Here is a 24589-nt window from a genome sequence, read left to right as displayed (position 1 = left end):
TTTTGTACGATTTCAAGCAAGAACAGCTGTTTTTTGGTACGATATTTTTATTTATTTTTTTTTTAAGTAGTGTCTACCAAATTATTGTTTGTAAATTTAAATTATTGAATCTTTACACTTAATTTTTTTTTGGGTAAAAAAAAATATATGTACACAAATAAAAAAAATAGGAGTCAAAAAATATTATAGTCGAATGTAAATGTTTTTCTGCAACACAAAAGTAACAGTGCAATATCTCTACTTAATTGTGCAACTTGGAAAACATTTTATTACAAATATCAATTAGTAGCTGATATTCATTTCGGTGGTTAAAAAGCTCAATTTTCTAGAAAACAATTAAAATTTAAAATACCAATAATTGTTTTAAAGCAAAAACGTAATTTTATTATAAAGCTTGTTATCATCCAATTTATGTTTTCTGAATTTTTAAATATTTTTAATACTAATAATATCTACGTTAAACCTTTATTTAATTTGCTGACACTCTTAACATGGCAAGTACTTGTTCGCTTCACTCGCACGTTTATTTTTCTCATTCCTGGCAGTTGAATTTTTTCCAGTTGTAAATTTTTATCAACTTGTTGCAATACTCATCATTAATTTTTGAGTATTACTTCTTTCGTTATAAATTTTATAATATTTTAACACCAAATAAAATTTTTTATGTAAATTTATATTAAAAAAAAAAAAAAAAAAAAAAAAAAAGTATAATTGTTTAACAAAAAGTGAAGTTCCCACCAGGGAAATATTTGTGCATACGCCGAGTAAGTAGACTGAAAATAGAGAAAAAAATTTTTTATAAAAATAAAATAAAATAGTAAAAAAGTAAGGAGGGCTGTGTTAACAAAAAAATGCAGAACAAATATTGTTTATGCAAGCTTCAGATTAATTGCATGTTAAACATGTCACTTTATATATATATATATATATTATATTACGTACTATTACGAATGATACGGGCGTATCTGTGTTGATGGTCATAAAAAAATTAACAAATAAATAAATTAAAAAAACAAACAATAAATAGAAAATATAAAAAAAAAACAGCAAAATAATTTTGAAAAATATAGACTAAGTAATGCAAAAAAAATCGAAATAATTATAACGAATAAAATAAAATGTGCCGCAAGTGTATGTGACTACAAAATACAGAGATTCGCTCGACGAAAGATTTAACATCGGATATGACGGAAATCATGTGGAACCATTTTACTTTATTTTTGACAAAAAAACATGTACTGTTGGATTTTATGTAAACAATTATATGTCTACCTGGTGATTCGTTCGAATTTTTTTATGTTAGCCACTGATAAAGAAATTTTTTTACCATTCAGCAAAACATTTTTAATGCGTGTTGCATTATGTATTAATTAAATACATCATAAGTTGTATATTTTTCTCAGAAAATAATTGTGATGCTTGAAAGATGCTGAGAACCGTGATGGTTGAAAAATTTCTTTGTAAACATAATCTTTAGATTGTATTAATGTATTCTAGTTTTTGAGACAAATTTCAAATAAAATAAATTATATAACCTATTTATATAATACGTAAATATTAATGTATGTTTAATATTTGTGTATTAACGCAAGTAGGAAATAAAAGAAATGAAAAAATACTATCCTCATTTTAAATGTACGAGATTTTTCTGTTTCTATAATTTTAAGATAAATCATAAAAATTGTTTACTGTTGGTCAAAAAAATTTAACGCTTGTTTAATGACTGATGAAATTCGTTCAATTTTTTTTTATCTAATTTTTGTTTCTTCTAATATTTAACCTTTAAAAAAAATATTTTTTTTTTTACATTGAAGCATGTCTTTCAATATATTTTATTTGAATATTGTTGATAATAGAAGTGATAAAAATAACTAATAATTTTTTTCCAAATCAATTGCACCAAAAATTTGAACGAATCATACACGATAAAATTTTTAAAACAAAAAAAATAAATATTGTAATATAAACGAACAATGTGTTTGCTCTTACAACTGCCTAATAAAAAAAAAGTAGAAGGTAGAAACAGATTTTAAACGTTTTAGCGTTGAAATACCTTTCCTGTTTTTTCCATAATAGTCAATAAAATGCGATTTACGTATAGCAGCTTTAATATTCGAAAGTAAAATTTAACGCCACTGGTTCAAAAAATACTAAACGATTCAGCGAAATTTTAAAATTTTTATGTAACACGCTGTTTCGAAATTTTTTATAACTGCATTTCTTACAAAAATAATCTTATTGTTTTGACACGTTTTATTATTATATATATACCATGTTTTTATCCATTAAAAGTATCAGCTGTTTCTCATTGTGCTCTCTTATTAGTATTTATAACTATTTTTTCTTAAATATAAATCTGAACCATCGATTTTAAGTTTTATTTGAGAAGTGATTTGGGAAAAAATGGTTTGAGCCACGAAAATTTATTGACTACGTTAAATCCAATTGATATGATGGGAAAAAAAAAAAAATGCGTATGGCAGTAAAATTAAAAACTCTTTTTATGTTTCTTTCGTTGGTTGATTTGTTTTCTGAAATCTTTATGTACAATCCATTTCCTCCGTCTCACAACAACAAATGTAGTGCGGTCGAAAGTGTAATATATTTATATACTCAATACAAGATGTCTGTAAACGTTTATTTTAAATCCCTTCGAAAAATATTACCATTAAAAAAATAATTTCAGTTTTATTCTTAATTACTTACTATTTTAGTGCATGGACAGAGAGGCACTTATAATTGGCAACATTATTAGTTCACTAAACTGTCACGTCAGTGACTCAGTGCTCAAGTAACAAAAGTAACTTATATTTTTATCATGTCATTCACACACAATATCAGTAGACAGTTGGTCTACTCTTGCTTGATAAACATACAGCAGATCTTGATACTGCAATAACGGTATGTAAGTATATGCTGAATGATAAGATAATTTATATTAAAATACAAGCAAAGGTGCCGCATTGCACTCCTTCCAGATCATATTATACTGCCTGAAAATATACGTACGTGCCTACATATTTTGCTGGTGAATGATTTTTAGATAAATTTTTTTTTCTGCAACGAATTCTATGATTAATTTGAAGAAAACGTTTTCCCGCGCATTAAGGCATTGGTGCCCCGTGTGCAGATGTCGCTGTCGTCGCTCACGATTTCCAAATCCAAATTTCCATAAGCGAACCGAACACAACATTCACGCAAATTGGGGTTCTTAGTTCTTACTGAAAAAAAAACTTGTTGAGACTCGACAGTCGAGATTCGAGACTAAAAAGTGTACTATTCACGAGCGCGCGCATATTATACCATGCAGAAGTTGCGAGTCAACGATCGTTGCGTGGTGCTTCCCCTTATTTATAATTTATAATGTAATATATAAATCAGGTGTGTACAAATTATACTTGGCGTAGCAAAATACTAGATCCATTGCTACGACTGTCTTCAACAGTTCAACGTGGTGAGTGGGTCTGTAACGGCAGTGCGCGTTCCGTTCTTTTTTAAGGTTTTAGTAGAAGAGCAGAAAAAAAAAATACACGTCAGTGTCAATGAGCTGCAGTATTTCAGTTTATAGAACGTGATGCATGTTCTGCTCCAACGCTCGCGTGTGTCGTGCATTGAGGTTTTGTGATGCAGGAGCATATTTTATTTGTCATCAAAAACGATCTTAACGTCAAGCCTAGCTGACTGGCGTTAATTTAATCTGCTGACTGTCGAAGAAAAGGTGAGTACCCATATAAGTATACGTAATTAAATTCAGGTATAACACGTCAAGCCCACGCTACGCGATCCCCTTCTTTAATGCGTCTTTGATCCTGATGGAGTCTGCACTCTGTAACATTGTACTTATACTTACCTATATACATATACAGCGAGAACCACGCGTACGCGTTTAATACATGTGTTTGTACTTATATTACAAATTGTTAAGCATACGTGATGGGTGTGTTGATGAGTGAGAACGAGCAAATACTTTACGAAGGAAGTTCAGAGTTCACGAGTTGTCTGCAGTGCGTGTGGCCCCGTCAAGCCGGCATGTATATTGTTTCATTACATTTGTGTGCAAGAATTTCTACAGCTATATTTTTCGTTTCGAAATAAAATCCAAGAACATCAACTTAGGATTTCGTATTTTGTCTTCTGCTGGACTTAGGTATAAATATAATTGGAATGAAAGTGTACATATACACAAATGAATGACTTCCTTTTGTCAAACGGTGATGTGAATATTACGAGGAAGGCTGACACGATGACTCCTCGGATTGGCATGATCCCTCTCCCAACTTTTTCTTCCTCTCCATGCTTGTTGTATAGTTGATTGTCCATTATGGTTTTAATTGGGCCATGCGCGATTTCGGTTAAAATTTTTGTACTAATAATAACACAACCGTATAATTGTTGTGTTTGTACTCGTAATATATTTGTCGGAAAAGTGACTAGCGGTCAGTGTGTGCGCGCGGAGAAAGAAAGTAGGGCAAGGTGGTCGTCGTCGTCTGCGTGTAGTCGTGCATATTTTACTATACTACTACGTAGGTACTGTAGTGTCGGTACTCGGTGTAAAATATTTCAACGTGTTTTATTAAATTATTCATCAATTTTGTCAAGAAAAAAAAAATTGTTTTTGTTTACCGCACTCTCATTTCTAGTCTGTTTACCTTTGTTACAGAATTATAATACTTACCATCATTGTAGTTGACATATGTATGCAAGTCTGAATAGTTGAATGTTTCAACAATATTTACGTAGACAAGTCTGAAGTATTGATCTTAGATGACGCGACTTGTTAGTAATTAAAAGAAAAATTTGACTTTTGAAAAATTATATTTGCACAAGTGGAGACGATGATAACAAGTTCGCAAACGTAATACTTGTACAATTATTTCATCGGAATGTGTTTTTCTCTTTATAGTTATGTAAGTATTAACGTTTCTAACGATGGAAATCTCGATTATTTCTTTAACTTGTGAGTCTAAACAGTTCTGCGATCACTTACATTGGCATTGACGAAATTGTTTGATTTTTTTTGTGCCGAGAAAAAATCAATAGAAAATCTTTAATGTTATGTTAACATTAATCTCACTTTTGTTGCCAATAACAAGAATATTAATCTAAAAAATCTTACTATAAGTACGCCCTATGAGATAAAAATCTTTTATTTGCTGACTACAAATAGGTTGATACCACTTGACACTCCCTTTGATGGAAAACATTTTCGGCGCTAAAATTAACGTTGTGAATAGATTTTTGTAGATTATACTGGAAAAATTTAAAAATAACTCGACCTTTTTCGTGTAACATAGTATAATAAATATTTATACTTGATCAATGTAATGTCATTGGTGAAAGACGTAATAAATATAAATAGATGCTGGTTCATCGTATCCATAAAAAGCGCGGTGATCGACTTTGTACATGTACGACTTTTGGCAAATTTTAAGCAATTTTAGAGTACCATAGGACATTTTCGTGTTCCAGCAACAACTCCAATCCTCTGTTACCCTCTGCTCGATCATATAGATGAATAATCTCTCACTCTCGAACGTATAATCCAACAAATAAAAACAAAAGCACCCCTATTTCTTTCTTGCTACCTTTGCAGAGCAGTGAGGGAAAAGCGTACATAACTTTTGAATACACGCCGTCTCACCCAAGAGCCAAACAGCCACCGGGTAGTCTCAAAATGCCCGCAGGCACAACGAGTCAAGCTCGCCAGTGTAGCGGCCTCGGTCCGTGGCAGTACCGTTACGCCTGAAAGCTCCACGGCCGGCAGTACTGTCCGACCGATCCTAGAGGAAAAAACAACGATGCCGACGAGCGGCCTAGCCGTCAGGGGTGGCCAGGGGGTGGGCGGGGCGGTTGCGACCCAGGCGCCCTCGGCCCATTACCTCCACGAGGTCCACGAGTTGCCGGCTCAAGACGAGGAGCGGCTTGGAAAGCTCTTCCAAAAGCTCGATCTCGACGGCAATGGACGCATCGATGTTCACGATTTGTCCAAGGCGCTGCACGAGGTTGGCGTGCACGAGCGCTACGCCCAGGTGAGAATATTAATTTTTTTTTTTTTATATTTATCCAATGAGGACTTTTTTTTTTATACGTTTGGGTGCTTGTCCTACAACTGTTATCAGTAGGCATTGGTACAAGACATATACATTGTTCCAATTATAATTTCAAGTGCGAGTTACTATTTCGATCGAGACTACTTAGTACTGTCGCAGTATTGGATTTATGATTACGGCTTGGAATCCACTCGGTTCCTGTACCTAATTAATAGAGCAAACGGAAATTATTGAATACGTTGAAATATACGTGGTTCAAAATTACGCAATTGATTTTACTTTGCGCAATTCGCTGGTGAGCTGGTTTTTTTACAAACGTTTTTGTGCCTCGATTCCTTACAAAAAGTCGCGCCGTTACTCGATGTACTCTGTATATATTATACTGTTTTGTACGGTTTCACAGGTTTCACTGGCGGCAATGAGCTTTCCGTTGCGCTGCTAGTATTAGATATAGTCTTTATATAGCCTATTGATCTATTACTTAATGCTTACAGACTAGTTTTACGTATTGTAAATTCACTTTTTACATTTTTATCTTGCAATAATCATTTCAACTTGAACTGCATTTTAAATTGAAATTGATAAAAAAGAATAAAAAAAATTATTCATTTTTCAGAAATTTTTGGCTCGCTCCGATAAAACGCAAAGCGGTGACATTAGTTTAGCAGAATTTGTTCAGTATGTACGAGAACACGAAAAAAACTTACGTCTACAATTTACTGACCTCGACAAAAACAAGGATGGTAAGTTAGCTCAGATAACTTGACTTACTATTGCAGTTTTCACGTTACTTATAAACATTATTTCACGGATAAATTGTTCAGCTTTCACACTCTAGTTAATTGTATTATGTCACCTTTTACAGGTAAAATCGATTTGGAAGAGTTGATAAAAGCATTCAAAGAACTTGGAATTGAAATGGAGCGAGCTGAAGCTAAAAAGTTACTCCAAAGGTACGTGTGAAATCTCTAACACATTCTTTTACAAACTTTTATCAAATTCGAACATCGTAAATATCATTAATACGAAATTTTTTTCAGAATGGACAAGGATGGCAGTCTCAACATCAGTTACAACGAATGGAGAGATTTTCTACTTTATGCTCCCACGACGGATATTCATGAGCTCATTCAATATTGGCGGCATTCAACGGTAAGATAAATTTTTTTATTTTAACACAAACAAATTCAGCTATAAAGCATCCCAGTATCATTAAAAGAACATTAGACGTAAGCTTGCGATGAACTAAATATTCCTCCCCAAGAAAGGAAATAAGATGGCTCATAATGTAATGCGGATACGCTTTTTTAACATGATCGAACGTATTACATTTTTGTGCCACAAATGTCGCGTCGATCGCACTCTGTTGAGCGGTGGAACTTAAAAAAATGTATATCGTCGGCATGCGTGTGTATCTAATAAGTGCAAAGCTTACGAAGCTCGGTGATTCGTCGAGAACGGTGGGCTCGACGAGTTCCCCTTCTCTTGGCTTCTCGAATAAATTCCGTGACGTTTCTCGCACGCGCGTTAACAGTCATGCACGACTGACCTTCATTCTTCCAGCTGTTCGTCTCGGAGTCGAGACACGCGCGCACTCTCTTTTCCTCTATACACACACAAACTGCTACACATATGCTTGCTGTTCAAAAACCTCCTTTTTTCATTTTTTAAATATCGAATCAAAAATGCTGATGATGAATGCGATGGTCTATTGAAAGAATTTTATTTAAGCGTTATTTTATTAATCCAAAAATCTGGAGCGCATACAAATTATTTTTCACTAATTTCGTGGGTATTAGGAGACGAATTTTAATATTTTAATCGTTTTAAACGGAAATTCCTACTCGCGTCAATCGATGTTTGATTAAAAAGACTAAAAATTTAAATTTTCCAGACAGCTTCTATCGAATTCCTAGATATTACTTTTGATTACTTTTCTATGCAAACTTAAGGTAAGGTAAGATATCAATGAAATTTGCTTGGAATTTAAAACTTTTCGAGCGTATTTTTTTGAAGGGACTGCATTTCGCCTCTACCAAGCTCGAATATATTTAAGATAAGTAAAAGTGAGACTTAAATCCGGGGTCATTGGATTACAAATCCGCCATCCATCTCTTGAACACAAACAGATAAACTGGCTGACTTCGAAAAAAAAGAATGCCAAGCAAATCACATTATTCCATCACATTTCAACACTTCTTGACATCTACTCTCTTCCAATGATTGTTGAAAAGAATCAATTATATAATGATGAAAGGAACCAAGACCACTTTATAGATTTCAGGGTAACATTATCTGTCGCAAGTAATATCTCTCGGTAATTTATTTTTTTGTTAACGCGTTCACTTGCGCCCATCAGCCGCCTACAACCCGAGAAAACACTACACGTTAAAATAAACAGTAAACAATGTATGAAATATACGCGCGTGTGAAACGCTACTGACGTAAATACGTTTTGAGTCAACACAATAAATATATCCTGGAAACTGGGGAAAATTTTGTTTTTCAATGATTTATCAGAAAATTTTGTACAGAAACAAGAATACTGTAAAAAAAAAAAAACGTCAGGGATCGAGTAAAATTTTTTTTCTCGATTACGTTCCAGAGTTAACACGTTTGTCCGATATGAATACAACTATGACCTTGTCTCAGAATTGACGGCGATTTAATAGTTCACGACACACGTAATTGTTAATTTCATTTTTTTAAAAAAAGCATAGTACTTTTATGAGCGACTTCATAGATACTGTGTCATCATTAACCGAGAATACATCAAACTGATTAAGTATTTTTCTACCAAACAATTTTTTTTTTTTTTTTTTTCAAACCTGTGTAGCGTTTTCAGGAAAATACGTAGAGTCAACATGTCAAGTGGTGGACTCATGTGACCGTTGAAAAATGTAAAATAGTTTGACAGAAAGTCAAATAAACAGTGTAGAGAAACCCCCCGCGTTATCAAGAGGGAAAGTCGTAACTTGATATACAACAGTCTGTCATAGAACAGGTAACGGCGATTCCCAAGGAATCATTTTACGACCCGACAATCGCTGGCACGCCAAAAGGCCAGAGACACAAGATATACTTATAGGTACTGTTTTAAAATACCTCCGAAATTTTTCCACCGACGCGCAAGGAAATCCCCCGTCTCGTTGTAATTCACAGCTGTTGTTCGACGCCTCCGCGTCCCGCAAACAAAACTTGAGGATAATCGTAATAATGAAGTACAAGGTATACACCGAATATTTTCCTTCCATCTGATTATTATCGATTGTCAGGTGGCTGTGGCCTTTTTACTTTCGTTGTTATATGAATAGTAAAGTGACTTATTGGGCAATTTTTTTTTTAATTTTAAAAACAACTAGATAAAAAATGGTACTTGATAAAAAATAATGTGTACATAATTTTATATCCCCGAAACACTATGCGTACATTTTTATTGCAAAAAAAGCTTCATCATCATTTATTTTCCAACACTTGGTCATTGAAAGTAAAAGTACTCTAAAAAATATTTCCTCAATCAGGTGAGATGTAGCAGCGAGTCAGTTGTAAGTTGTCAACAATTTTACTTACTTTTTTTTTCTTTTAGCAACGTAGCATGCTTGCAAACCAATGAGATACGAAAACTTTTTATAAGTGACCATAAAAATCATCGCAACGGTGAGCAGCACCAGAAAAAGTACTTCGGACCACTTCGAACCAGTTCACTCGGCCGGGTGCTAGATCTCGGTGGGCGCCGATGATTTTTCCCTCCGTGCCCCCCACCTCTCGAGTTTGCGATTATTATCTCGCGGTGACGTCGGTCGTACGCCTCGGTTGTTGCACTCTTTTAATTAGAAAATTCGAGACGAGTATAGCGAGAGACGGGCCACGGCGCGAGCGTTCAATGTCTCGCGGGATTCCGTTGACCTTCAGTGGAAAATTATCGCCGAGTCATGCGGCTCGAATTCATTTCGCGCACTCAAATACAGCATTGCGAAATGAACGAAACAAGAGCAAGTTTGGAAATAACAGCGGGGGACCGAGTTTATTGATGCTCACGAATGTTAAGTTGTTCAAGAGATAATACCCACTGCAATGTGGGGAATCGTTGATGGGATCTCGAGCCATACGAGGACCAACTACTCCTTTTTTCAAGCTTTATGATTTTCCTTCATTTTGTTTTTACTTGAGCTATACTTATAGGTTGATTCGTCGAAACATTCGAGTGAAATTTCATCATCCCCAAGCAATTTGATACATAATAGCTCGCAACGCACTGTACACGCGTTATAAATATATGCATTTACCAAATATATACATGAGTGATGGTGTGGACTGTGAGGCCATCGGAGTACCGCCATCTGTATCAAGAGAGATGCGAGATGCTTTTTTTTTCCCTCGCCTAGTTTCGCTCCATGTCGTATACGAATGAAACGCAAATTCAATTGTGTTTTATGTTGGAGAGTTAATAAGAGCACGAATTTATTTCTGCGAGTAAGATTACGATATTCGGTGCAATAGGCTTCTACTTTCTGACAGTCCCGAGGATGACAATGATTATACCATTCGTAGAACAGGACCGATTCTTCGAACAAAAATATTTTGGAACCCGTGACTCGACACCCGGCCTTTTTAATCACCTTCCAAATCACGAGTAAAATTCTTTACACTCACACACATGTACGAGTTCGCGTCTCTCGATGATTTGATTTTCATTTTACGTAATCAGTGGAACGGTCATGATGCACTTCTGATGGATTTATCAGAAAAAAAGAGAGGGAGAGAGATACGGTGCAATGAACAGCACGCGCCTTGAGTCACTTGGAGCATGACTGCGTACTTCCATCTAGTAGATATCTCTCTGCGCAAACACAAAAATACTGGGGTCTCGGTAATTCGCCTCGCTTTCTGTTGTACTTGGAAATATTATTCACTCGACGATTTTACGGATCGATATGAAAAAAAAAAAAACTTGCTTTTTTTTCTTTCTAGTCGCATGATTGGCAAAACGATGCTCTAATAGTAAATTTATTTATTTTTTTTTTTCTTTCGCAAGTTTACGAGAAAACTTTCGACTTCGTTTCGTCTAATACTGTACGCGATGTTCGCTCATTCTTATCGGCGATCGATGGTGTTGACGTTACATTTGCCGATAAGACCGTCGAGATATCCGTTACGCCACTCCATCAGACACCGCCGATGTGCGTTACGCAAGGCACACCACATCCCCCCTTTGTTTTGTTTTATTTTGTCACTTGTTAATCTATTACTTTGTTTAATTATCGGCCGAAAAAATAGAAAACCAACACCCACACCATAATACACGTTCGCAGTGACAAACACAACTTATTAGTAATATAACGATATTCCTTGAACGTGGGTTGAACAAACTTTCTAGCTGTCGATTCAATCACTTTTGTACTTGATGCATCGAGCGTATACGTGTATACATTTTAATCAAACAGCAATTAAGTGTCCCTGCATTTAACGTTGATGTGATGACTTAATCACGACAAACATTCCGACTATACCAATAATTTATAACAATTACGCGTGAGGATATCGATCGGTAGAAAAATTCGTCCAATTTGTATGCGTAGGTATACTTATGAATATAAAATACCAACACGATACGACTCTGGGACAAACAAAGCTCGGCCAACACGAGTAGAGTAATCGTATTACTTCATAACTCTTGGCTCGCTGTACCTACCTATTATTTTTGGCGCACGCGAATGCATGGCCGATTCTTGGTATGTGCCTCTTTTCCCTGGCGCCTCTTCGCAGGCGTTTCATTGTGAATTCGTTCAATTAAAATTTTTAACTATTCAAATAATTTTTTTGCATAAAAAATAGAAAATCTCAAAGTACTGATGTGTGCAATACGAGCTATATACTTTTATCGTACATATGGCTCTCTCTTTCTCTGCACAAAAATGTGCTCGTCTTTCATCGAGACGTACACCTTTTTTTTGTTTTGCATCACCCGCTTTGGTTGTTTTAAATTTAGATGTCGAGCAACTGTTCTCTCGTTGAGTCTTATCGTGCGAGATGCCTGCGAGAGACCTATCTGATTTTAAAAAATTGCCCGAACGGAGTTAACTTTTTATCGCTGGTAGGTATTAACTGCAGGAAATGATTTTTTGAAATACAAGGGTTTACCGGGTTTCTTTAGCGATTGCACGTACGAGGGATTTAGGAACGAGGAAACATTCTTTCAAACATGTTTTCTTTTTTTTCTTTTTTTTTTCATTGTAAAAAGTGTTAAAATATATTCATCCATATTATGGTTTAATTGTCCATTGATCTATTGTCAAGTATACATACCGAGGAATTGATTTTCGACGGTAAAAAAAAGAGTTATCATGATGCAGTCCAGCACGTGAGAAGACAGACAGATTAGTTTTGATAACTTAGATTAGTCACGATTCATTGGAAAAAAATTTGAGTGTACTAATTTTAACTTTTTTACAAGAATATTGAATTTAATAAAAATTAACTGCATAAAAAAAATAACCCAGAGCAACGCTTTTTGATTTCTTTGCTCTCTTGAAAAAAAAAAAAAAAAAAATTGGATGAAAAACTATTTGATTAAAGGAAATAAGGAATAGAATCATACGTAATAATTTATTTATGTGGCAGATATTGTACAAAAAGTTATTTAAAAAAAAAATAACACGTAATCATTAAAAATAAGATAAAGTTGAGGTGTACAATGGAAGTTTGCCAAGATTAAATTGCGAAAAAAAATTTCAAACAGAGCGATTCTCTCCAGGTACAGTGTCGTCTCAAAAATAGTTGTAATAATTATAAAAAAAAAATAGCTACAAGAGGAGTAAAATAATCGCGCAAAGCATGTTTAATATAACCAGTTTTAAATAAACTAATGATCGAATTTGAATGACCTTTACGTATGTATTATTACAAGTTGTACCATCAGATAAGTGCACAGCTATTTGAAAGTCAAGTGCACGAGGAGATACATCCGCGACGCGTGTGACTTTCATTTGAAAGAGGAAAAAAAAAAAAAAAAAAAAACCGAACTTTTGCACAAACGTACAGAAAAATGAACACTCGCACACCCACGCCTTCCAATTCCAACCAATCTGATTCACCAATGTAAATGTGTGGACGTTATCTCAACGTATACCTACACACACGCATCGGTTCCGTTTTCTCTTCCCCTACTAGGCTTTCATTGACGGCACTCTTTTACGCACACATACTCCCTCGCAAGTAAGGATAAGTAAGTATATTCCTCACGAGAGTCACGAGTGTGTTCATCGTCGTCGTCGTCGTCGTGACGTCAGTCGAGCCCCTACATATACGTATCACCACCACACACGACTACCATCACCAACGAACTTCCACACAATTTCAGACCGCGGCAGTCTGGTATGCCTCGCACCGGCTCTCCGTGCCTCAGTTAGCTGTCGACGGTCTTCTTGGCGTGTAACACTTACAACAGTATACGGACAATTCGTGCTAGTCATGGTACCGATTCCCATGCTCGGCTCGGCTCTCGTGAAATAAACCACTATACTTACTTTTCATACTGTTTTTTTGTCTCGAAGTTATTATAATCATTATAATATAAAGAAAGTGAAAGTCCTTGGTGCCTTTTGACAAAACACGAGTACACGTTACTCGTTGCCAGTGCGCGGCCTTGGGGACTTTTTTGTTACATTTTTTTGTAACAATCAACGTGCGTACATTGACGAAGGAACGTTGATTTTCGTGAAGGACAGTCGTGCACACATTTTGTTCGAATAGTTCGAAATTCACACAGCCAGTAAAAATGATGCGACAGGAGGAAGTTATCGTCACCTGTGGTTGTCAACTGTGCGTCGATTTTCTCAACCGATACCATGATCTTCTTCAACGGGTATGGCCCTTTTTGTTCCTATACTTGCATCTTCTCAGCGCACTTTTCTTTCGATACTTACTTTATGCAGGGAACGTGTACGTATATACATATATGTGATGGAACGCCTCGCCTGTCTTGAAATACATTTAGGGCGACGGCCTGATTTGGACAGATGCGAGTTTAGCGCGCGCGATGCCGTTGACCCTTATTTTAGAACTTGGTCGGTTCGGTCCTCTCGATGTGTTAAATGGTACCTATATAGATGCTACAGTCCCTTCCTTGCATTTTTTTTTTTAAACAGCTTGCACTCGATTAACTATTGGATTGGAAACTTGTCTGCGGATTTCGGGGGCGGTGCATTTCCCCCCCCCCCCTGCAGTCGCGACGAGAGACGTACAACAAATATTTATGTACTTACTCATCGTGAAATGCTTCGAGAGTACCGTTCAATTGGAAAATAAGGACAATTAAACGATGTTTGCTCAAAGTTACGAAAAAACATTTCCTCGTTAATTATACAAGTACACGAACTTTACCTGCAAGAAAAAAAAAAAAATTTCCATCGCCATCAACGACCTTTTTTATCTTTACTGCAGACGCGCCGCTTTAGTTAGTGTTAACGATAAGAGTACAGGGCGTTATTTAAAAAAAAAAAAGCATTTGAACATTGAGTTACCACATCAGCCAAAAAAGTTAATAGGGAAGTATAATAGACGAGTATAGGTAACGTGCAAGTATACTATACATTGGTTAATCGGCTCTCGTTTCCATGTTTCCATCCACGTGCTGCTTTTGGAGCAGAAACGCGCGGTTGAAACTCAATAGATACATATAGGTATAGACGGCGGTGCGAAAAATTCCAAGATATAGTTACACTGTCGGACATAACCTCTCGAATGTCTTTACTTACATATGGGTTTGCTTTCGATATGTATAGTACGAGGTTCAAGCTGATAGATTATTAATTGAGACCGAGCGCCCTTGATAATAAAAACTTGTAAGGTGTAATATTTTCTCTCTTCGGGGGATAATGGTGCGTTCGGTTGGTTGTTGTATGTACGATATTTTTCAGCAGATTTGATTTTCATGTACGTATAATATAGGCCTTGGGTAAATTGATTAACTTATAAAATGCACCTTAAGTTTGATTCGAGTATATTTACAACTGCGAGCACTGACTAAACAAATTAATGATTCATTGTCTGGAAAGCGGGAAAATTTCCTACCTTTTTTTCAATAAAACAAAAAAAACACGTCTCAAGATAAGATTTCCTGCCTTTATCTGTTTCTTTATACCGTCGGCATCAGCGGCTTAATATTGCATTACGAAAATTACGCAATGATATAAGATGAAATCAGATTTTTTTTCAACGAAAAACATTTGTATAAAATACAACAATGACCGTTAAGACATTATAAGTATATATTGCAATTGGTCGCATCTGTAAAAGAGCCAATCACAGAGCTCTGCTTGAAAAAGAGATACCTTAAGTATACATGTTTCTTTTACTCCAATACCAACTCACACTCGTTAATAATCTCTGCAACGTACTTTCCAGCATAAATAAATCACGTATTGCATTTTTTAAACATAATGTGCCATTTTTTTTTACTCTAACAAAATGCATGTATAATAATATATGTATATTCCCAACGAGGCCATGTGGAGTTTGCAAAAATTACGAAGCAGTGAAACGGAATTCGCCTTCCTTGAAGTTCAATCGGAACTCAAACATTATTATCAACGTCCCTTATGCCACAAATCTAAGTCAAGGCTGCCACTAAACATTGAAAGTCATTGAGTACCTTGTGCTTGAGGTGGTTGATTATTGTTATTTTTTTGTTTTTTATTTTTTTTTCATCTGGGATTCCCACAACGAAATTCGATTTCAAAAATCTAGTTATAAATAGCTCTGTATACCTCTCTAAAATTGGTAAATATATGTATACGCGTATATATATAGCTTCGTGAAAGTGACTTGTTGTATATACAGGTATATATACGTACTTGTAGCATGTAAATTTTCCGCTGCAACTGTGTATTAACAGCAGATACTGACTTTTTCAACTGTTTTCTAAAGACATAATTCATTATTTTATGACAGGAAAGTAGCGTTATTCCGACATTTATTGAAATAAGTACTTGAATATCGACATTATTTCTTATCTAAAAAATATACATTTTACTATTTTTACTTAAGAATTTTTGGTTGTTATTTTGTTCTATATTATAAATGGTTACGAGAATCAAAACATTTTCATAAAAAATGAAGCATCACGACAAAACACAAATTTTTTTTCTTCAATTGAAATTAAATTATCTAAATGGTCATGTAAGCCACAGGCATGTATAGTTTAGGGACATAGTTGTTTTTATGACTTCTTTTGTAAACTGGTATAAAACTAAACAAACATAACATAAGGAAGACAATATAAACCATGATTTAAAAAAATTAAAAGTCACGCTCTAAAATTCTTTTGTCTCGGGAATGTATTTTTCGTTACGAGTTTATCCGTAAAATCATAAGTATGTGTGTTTAAGTAGATATAGATTGGAAACCACTAGAGAGATAATGACTACTCGAAAGAGAAAAATCCCGTGCATAGTCGAGAGTGCAGTATAGGTGTGCGTCATTACGTGTAAGACGCCAATAATTGGGCGATTCGATTATGCAAGAACTCCCGCGCGAGCGCGTAATAGTTCTGAGAAACAGTTAACTTTAAAAATTGAGGAATGTATAAAATAGATGTATTGTACGCATGTATAAAATACAGTTGCAGAAGTCAACCTTGCGATGTTTTTCTTTCCTCTCTCCGTACGACGTCGACATTGAGCGCTTATCTCAGAGCTCGACAGGTGGCTTGCCTTTCACTTCATTAGTCACCAGCGGAATCGCACATCCTATCATTTTACGCGCTTTTTTCCTCCATCCCTTTGCCACGTGAAAAATCTATTTTTTTTTTCAAAGTCTGCCTCGGGGGTTTCCTTTTTTTTTTTTTTTTTTTTTCATCGTCGATGACTTTTGTCACAATAATCAAGAAAAAAAAAAACAAAATTAATTTACGTCTGTTCAGAGACTTGAAAAACAATAATGAGCGTGATGCAGAGAGAGTCTCGAGATAAAAGTGACGACAGCAGCTGCGGTTGACGGTATCGCTTGTTTCGCGAGACGCTTTTCGGAAAGATTCAATGTCCCAAGCTATCGCGGGCCTCGCTATTTTTTTTCCCTCCTCTTAAATAATGACATCTATAGATGGTGCATTGCATTGTAAAGGGCAATGACATTATATGAAAGATTGGTTTTTTCGAATGTGCTAAAAAGCTTGCCAAGAGCGTGATAACACATTTACATTTGTTGATTAAGTGTATTGACAAAACTCTGGCAAACGATATATTGGAAGAAAAATGGTGCAATGATTTTTTCCAGCCTTATTTTTCACAAAATTTAATGCCACGAGAATAAGTTTTTCAATTATGATATCAAACCTGCAACTTATAACAATAGAACTATAGGCAGCAAGCTCTCGTTACTCACTTGTTTGTTAACACTCGCATGCAGTGATCAAAAGTAAATCACCATTGCGTGCGCACGGAGGTCGACAAACCTTAGTCAGCGGAATATCGTTTATCTACGGCTTAATCTTGATTTTCAACTCTTTTGTACACTATAGCTCTCTGTTAATCCCACCAATCGACAAAACAACCATTATTCATTCGTTAAAATTAACGTTTGTGAATTTTTCGCTTTACGAACAATGTGTCACTACGTCGTGCAAACGCGCGCGTGATTCTCACGTAATTTGGCAGCTCGAAAAACTTTCGTCTCCCTGTGAATTTGCCAAAATCATCCGAGTAAAGATAGAGAGAGAGAGAGAGTAACGCTCGTTTGTTTGCCAGTGCGATAAATCGAGGAAATCAAAGATTGCTGGGACCTCGACCGCGTGAGCCCCCATTCATTCCTCGTAACTACTTCATTGATTATCCGGAAAAATCGAGATGAATATCAATCTGTCAAAAGCGGAAAAAGACGGGCAAAACCTGTTGATCCTCACTCCCAATCGAGTCTTGTCTCTTGTGTCACCTCTGTACAACGCGGAGTCAGCAGGTGGAGACGTCCAGAAAACAAGTACCTAAACCCCTTTTCCTATAACGTGTGCATAGCGAGCCTCGAGGGAGCGATTCGCCCCGCGTCTTCTGGTTATGAGATACCGTGCCCGCCACACTCGATCCAAGCCGGAAGTACCGAAATTGCGGACACATTGTCCACACTCGCTCCCTCGACGATTCTCGTTCTGCGCGATACCACCGAATTCTCTTGACATTGGCCATCTCTCGTCTTATACACGTGGTATAAGTAAACACAACGGCTTCTCGCGTCAAACTCCGGCAATCCAACTTTCTTTTCAATTCATCCCCGTGATGCTTCTCTCCGTATATCGGCACCAGCTATCAATGTTTGCGCGAATTAATGCATGAATCGCCGTTCGCAAGCTCGTCCCTGGCGGCAATCAGCCACAACCCTCACCCATTTCTCCAGCCCCGGTATCCCCTCGTTTTTTGCTCTGATAAGTATTGAAAATAATCTCGCGAGGACGGAACAATCGTGTATAAAAATTTAATAAAAATTAAACATAGTGTCATTTCGGTGTGGGTTCAAGAACGCGAGATCCCACCCGTTGTACTTATATTATGTAGATTATCCTGGCAGACAGCCGGATTTCTGGCTCTATACGTGCATAGTTCTCTCGGCTCGTGGTGATACATACATACATACATATATGTGATGTATACATCATACCGCTGCACACACGCGTATATATGTATATAATTATGTATATAGGTGTACACGGTACAACAATATAAATATAATGTGTTTGGATGGGTATATGTGTGTAGGATGCCCAGTTACCTCTATATACTGCCAAGTGTTGGCAGTCGGAAGAAGAAGGGCCAACGGGGCAGTAGTGTGTGTCTACGTATACCTACTTGTCAGCCTGGCCAGTAGCTCTCTGGTGCATGTGCAGTCAAAGTCACGAGCTCGCCTAATTTGCGCGCTTGCTCGTTAACGCGCGTGTGGTGCTTTTTTTCTTCATCAATTTTTAAATAAATACAGTTTTGTAATTAAATACTTACTGCCTTTTGAACAATGGATACCGCCGACAACATCGAGAGCGATCTGTGGCTCGAGATTTACCTCAAGTTAAGTACTCCCCCCCCCCTCGGTTATCTGCCCTTAACTCTGAACTTGAAGCTACCGGCTGATAATAAGTACAACTGTGCACGCAGATGTGCTTAAAATAAGCACACGTACCTATGCATGGTTAAAACACACAATATAACCGCAGATGCAGGTTTTTCAACGTCACGGTGCAGTGCAGAACCATCAGATCTCGCGTGCTTAGGGACACAGCTGCTTTTGATCGTTCGAATGACGTGTGCACCGAGAGCTTGCAGTGTCGCAGGGACGATTACGTAAACTCGTTCTGCACTAGCATCTTCTTGCCTTTTTTTATTTTTTTATTTTTTATTTTTTTTCACTCTACACGCATGTAACTCGTCGTGTATACATACAACTGACCCTCATTGGTTTCCTTTTGGTTTGATTTCGGCCAAGCATCAAGATTCGCGTGATTCGACCGTAAGACGTATACAGTTCTTCATTGACAGCGCGCTCGTGCCGAGCGGGAAAACTATGTGACGCCGCGCTACTGCGGTTATAATATAATATTATATTGCAAGATCGTTCATTTGAAATCACGCGCAATCGCGTATATCATAACCATATGTATATGTACATACGTCGGAGCGGTAATTCGCTCTAAATCGGCGGCGGTGATTTGTGGGATGGACGTGCATGTATACTAGTGTGCTTGAGTATACGTATTTTACAGCTTCCAATAAATTGAAGCGTTTTGCTGTCTGAAATTTCGAAATCCGATAGCGTCCAACGAATTGAATAATTGAAATTCCTACCACACCTTTTGGTGTTTCTCCTTGAAAAAGTGCCCCGTTTTATTGTGAAAAAAAGAAAATAAAACTAGTGGCAATTTCGACAACGTGCCTTGGACGTGTAATTCGACTCACTTGGATACTTACCCGTTGTCTCAATTTGCTGGAACAAACGATCGCGCATGTATAGTTGGATGTGAATCACCGACGTTGAATTTTTACTTACTTGATCTCTTATCAAATCTACGTTATTCGACGATTCGCCCAGTTAAATGCCGCGTACAGTCACGCGTTTTCAAATAGCTCCAAAGTCAGATTTCACGCTCAGTGGGAGTGATCGATTTAAATGGAGATTTTTCGAAGCAAAGTCACCAAAAACGTTCATAATATAATACGTGATTGAAACTGTATGGATTCATCTACATGTATATCGTGTCCCAAAAATGACTTGTACCTATAAAAATTCAGATGATCCACGTGAGTATTTTTCATTACTCTTTGTTGAGGACACTCGCGCGTGATAAGTGTACCTACGAGTAGTTTTTTCTACGATCATCCACCAAAGAACCATACTCTTGTATTATATGTGCAAAAAGCGTATCGTCGGTAAACTCGAGACACTTTGTGACTTGCGTTTTCCGTATCTTCCAAATAATAGTGATGATAACAATAAATGTTCGTACGTAGGGATCTTTTTGATTCGTCGAATGGATATACAGGAAGAATTTTACAAGACATTTTATACGACGATTCGATAAACTGCAGCTTACGTAAGCTTATCCGGCGATCGTTGATTTTTATATAGGCATACGTTGCAAGTTGACAATAACAGTCAACTCCGCGCGTAAGCTCCAAATCAGCCGATGCTTTGGTCTTTAAATTAAAAAGAAAGAAAAAAAATCTCCCTTCCGAGGACGACGTAAAACGTAAAATGTGACGTCAGCGACTTCAACACCAGCGTCGAGCTTATAAAATTCGCTGATCGGTAATTTACGGCGCACGCGTGCGTGAAGAAAGGACCCTACAAATAGCCGGTTGCGCAAGCCCCGATACATATTTTCTTTGATGCAATCCCCGGTGCAGGTGGCGCTTGATTGCCCGACAGTACAATATTATCATTGAGCAATATAACAATATATCTTTGACGGAATATAAATTACGAGAAGGTTGGCTGTGATTAGTGTGTCGTTTACTCATCATGCAAATTCATTGGGTCATTATGGCTTCTTTTTGAGTTTTATCGATCGTTTTAATTTTATTATTTGTTTAAATATTATCTGAAATGCTGTTTTTGGCAGTTGCGCGTATACGTTACGAGGAAAGGAAAAAAAAAAATGTTTATACGGCAATCAAATTGGCAGCACTTTTTCCTCGTGTGTCAAACAGACGCGCGGAAAAAAAATGAAAAATAACAGACTCCTGTTTACTTTTTTTTTTTTTTTTTTTTTTTTTTTTTACTAAGTTTGATTAAAACAAAACAAAAAATGGCAGTCATTACCACCAAAACGCGCATGAAGGTGCTTGGGGAGAAAAAAAAAAAAGACGATTACGGAAAAATGTCACTCACACGCAAAAGTGCCGAACCCGTCGATGAATCGGCGTAGGTTATTTCCTGCAGTTAACCCCGCAAACTCGCAAGGCTCGACATCTACTATAGAGATTATGCCGAAAATTCGGCTGAAAACTGTCCCGTACGATATACAAAAGAATTAAATAACAATTGAAAAATAATAATGAATAAATAAATAAACAATATTTTTCTTAATTTTACCTTACAGTACATGGACATTGGCGAGGACATTGGCGTTCCGGACGACTTCACCAACAGCGAAATGGTCACGGGCATGTGGTGGCGACATTTGCTCGCCGGTGGAGTTGCGGGTGCCGTTTCCCGAACGTGTACGGCGCCACTCGATCGCGTCAAAGTTTATCTTCAGGTGAAAAATCTAACTTATTCGACGCAATAACAATTTACTTGAGAGAATTAATTTTTTTGTTCTTCTTTGGACAACAGGTGCACGGCTCGCGGCAGTGTAAAATCGTCAGCTGCGTCAAGTACATGTGGCGGGAAGGCGGGCTGAGCAGTTACTGGCGCGGCAACGGCATCAACGTACTTAAAATCGGCCCCGAGACGGCCCTCAAGTTCATGGCTTACGAGCAAGTCAAACGAGCCATCAAAGGACGCGACAATCGAGAGCTGTGTATCTACGAAAGGTTCGTCGCCGGCTCGATCGCTGGTGGCGTCAGCCAATCCGTCATCTACCCACTAGAGGTAAATTATTATTATTTTTTCATTTGGCTCAATGTACCGATCAATACAAATAACCATTCGTCTCGATTGAACAGGTACTAAAGACACGATTAGCGCTTCGACGGACGGGAGAGTTCAAGGGGGTTATCGACGCGGCGCAAAAGATTCACAAGCAAGCGGGCTTGAAAAGCTTTTACAGAGGCTACATTCCCAATCTCATTGGTATCCTGCCGTATGCGGGAATCGATTTGGCTGTTTACGAGGTTCGTGTCACACAATTTTATTTACAATTCATCGTTCTCTTATACTCATTTTACGATTCTGAGAACAAAAAAAAAAAAACAATACCCACACATTATTACCATTGTCGAGGTGTTCCTCTATTATTCTGTATAAGTATAACTTTGGTGAAGAACGATTGCAACTCAGAGGCATAATCTGGCTGTACGATCGTTTACAATACAATAATAAGTCAAAACATTTATTACAAAAACTACGTGCATCTGTATAAATAATTGTTATCATTTAATTGTAGACGCTAAAAAACCACTACTTACGAACACACGCTAAGGATGAGCAGCCGTCGATCGGGCTATTGATATTCTGTGGCTCGGCGTCGAGCACCGCTGGCCAGGTTTGCTCTTATCCGTTGGCTCTAGTCAGGACGCGGCTGCAGGCCCAAGTCACCCCAGCCAACGGCCAGAACAACATGGTCGGCATTTTCAAAGACATCCTTGATCGCGAAGGCCTCCGCGGTCTCTACCGAGGGCTATTGCCTAATTTCATCAAGGCAAGTGTCAATTCGTTTTTTTTTTCCCCCATGTGTAATTTGTCCATGAATTTTTGTTTTTATAATAAAAATTATATTTTTCTCGTTTATAGGTCGTGCCAGCAGTATCAATAAGTTATGTTGTATACGAGCATGTACGGTCGGCACTTGGTGTCAACATGACGTGATGAAGACAAAACTTAGGATGATCAATTTTTATTAAATTATTGCGTATTATTACGGTAGGAACTCGCAAGACGCTAGTGCGTGAACCGTGTCGTGCCGTTCATGAATGGACATTATGGCGACATCTCTTTTATATCTCTCTTTATCTCTCGTCCTAGTTAATCTTATACATAACTGAATTTATTTGTTGTTACACAAAGTTTAAAAAAGCAAAAGAATTATCCTGTAATTCTTTGCGGCTTCTCTTCATCGATTTAGGGGGACTAAATATTGTTCAGAGAACGCATGTATGTATATAGGAATTAATTATTGACTATGACGATAATGTTGTCGTCTACAAACAATGGGATGGGCAGAAGAAGTAACAAAATGTGCTTTGAAATAGCTCTGGAACGCTATCTCGTGCACACGCCAGGTTTTTAATTTCTTGTGAAACTTTTTTTTATATAAACTAAAGTTGCTAAAGGTAAAAACTCTTGGCGTTTTTGTTGATAAGCACCCACGCTCCTGGCTACTTCGAAAAGTTCGAACGATAGTAAAATAGAATATCGAATATCCCGTACAGCAGGTTTGGAAGGGATCGACTGATTTTTTTCTCGACGACCAGGCATTGTAATTAAAAAAAAAAAAAAAAAAAAAAAAAAAAAAGACAAAAAGAAAGAAATAAGAAAAAAAATAGTAAGATCGAGTTATACTTACTCTGTGATAAGTATGATTATAAGATTTAAGAAAAATAATTTAAAAATCGCCCACAGTCGGTGTGCACTTTAACGACTAATAATGTATGCACGCCGCACATCCTAACTGAAACTGTTTAAATTGTATCGTTAGGTACTATTTTGAATTGCATATAAATTTATAAAGTTATAAAGTTTAAGAAATCTTTTGTCTGGTCTTAATAGAAATGAAAAAATGGTTAAAGAATAACTAAACAATTATCTGACCTCGTTCAAAACGCTCGCCTCAATGCAACGCCATTCATTCCTTGTAAGTTTATTGTACATTGTAGCTAGAAAGTTATATTTATATAAAATATTCACGCGTCTTCGAATCTCGCTTGTTAAGCTTTTTTGATAACGCGAAACTCAGCGTCACATTATTACAATCAAAATAAAACAAAGAAAACTTTTAAATGGTTACTCTATATATTAATTTACAATACTAAAGATCGTGACCGCTGATAAAAATGCTATAAGAAAAGAAGCTCTTCGACATACTTAATCATTTAAGACATAATTAAATTCATTTAAATAATAACTAGTTGCATGTTTCAAATTTTGAAAAATAGTATGGTTTCTGTTTAAGCAAATCTCAGTTTTGATGAAAAAAACCGTATTGATTTGTTGTATCGAAGAGTTATTGTACTAATAAAAATTACAGCAAAACCGAGTCGATGACTTTTTCTAGTTCTTTTTTACGGCTCCATGTCTCAATGTATATTGGTAGTTTTTTTCTATGAATAAACATAATTTATTGACTCGCCTGAATTATTTTCTTATTCCAGTGGCCTTTAAGATCTCTTTTACATTCGCTCTAT

The 24589-nt window shown here is 36.6% G+C and overlaps 1 protein-coding gene across 3 annotated transcripts; it reads left to right on the top strand.

Moving 5' to 3' along the window:
* Positions 1-3271: 3271 nt before the first annotated feature.
* Positions 3272-24529, top strand: SCaMC (Short Calcium-binding Mitochondrial Carrier). Of its 3 annotated transcripts, none has more exons than XM_089598142.1 (10): positions 3272-3718; positions 5599-6029; positions 6667-6793; positions 6916-7003; positions 7091-7202; positions 21625-21783; positions 21861-22118; positions 22193-22360; positions 22633-22887; positions 22980-24529. In XM_089598142.1, the coding sequence occupies exons 2-10, from the start codon at positions 5799-5801 to the stop codon at positions 23052-23054; spliced, it is 1473 nt and encodes a 490-aa protein (XP_089454268.1). In that variant the 5' UTR covers positions 3272-3718; positions 5599-5798; the 3' UTR covers positions 23055-24529. The 3 variants fall into 3 exon arrangements, with proteins under 3 accessions (XP_089454268.1, XP_014209801.1, XP_089454269.1); XM_014354315.3 differs by having other exon boundaries at positions 5594-6029; XM_089598143.1 differs by lacking the exons at positions 3272-3718; positions 5599-6029; positions 6667-6793; positions 6916-7003; positions 7091-7202 and adding an exon at positions 13249-13914.
* The last annotated feature ends 60 nt before the right edge of the window (positions 24530-24589 follow it).

The sequence above is a fragment of the Copidosoma floridanum genome, unplaced genomic scaffold (assembly GCF_036245765.1).
Source record: "Copidosoma floridanum isolate Cflo_tuat_1 unplaced genomic scaffold, Cflo_Japanese_pri ptg000006l, whole genome shotgun sequence".
Taxonomy (NCBI): Eukaryota; Metazoa; Arthropoda; class Insecta; order Hymenoptera; family Encyrtidae; genus Copidosoma; species Copidosoma floridanum.
Note: the sequence above shows the minus strand (reverse complement) of the source record. Positions and strands in the feature narration are given on the sequence as shown.

Excerpts from the sequence above, each read along its gene's own strand:
- SCaMC (XM_089598142.1), top strand. The coding sequence starts at position 5,799 with ATGCCGACGAGCGGCCTAGCCGTCAGGGGTGGCCAGGGGGTGGGCGGG. Across the intron at positions 6,030-6,666 it reads TGCACGAGCGCTACGCCCAG|AAATTTTTGGCTCGCTCCGA; the intron begins GTGAGAATATTA and ends TTCATTTTTCAG. Across the intron at positions 7,203-21,624 it reads AATATTGGCGGCATTCAACG|TACATGGACATTGGCGAGGA; the intron begins GTAAGATAAATT and ends TTTACCTTACAG.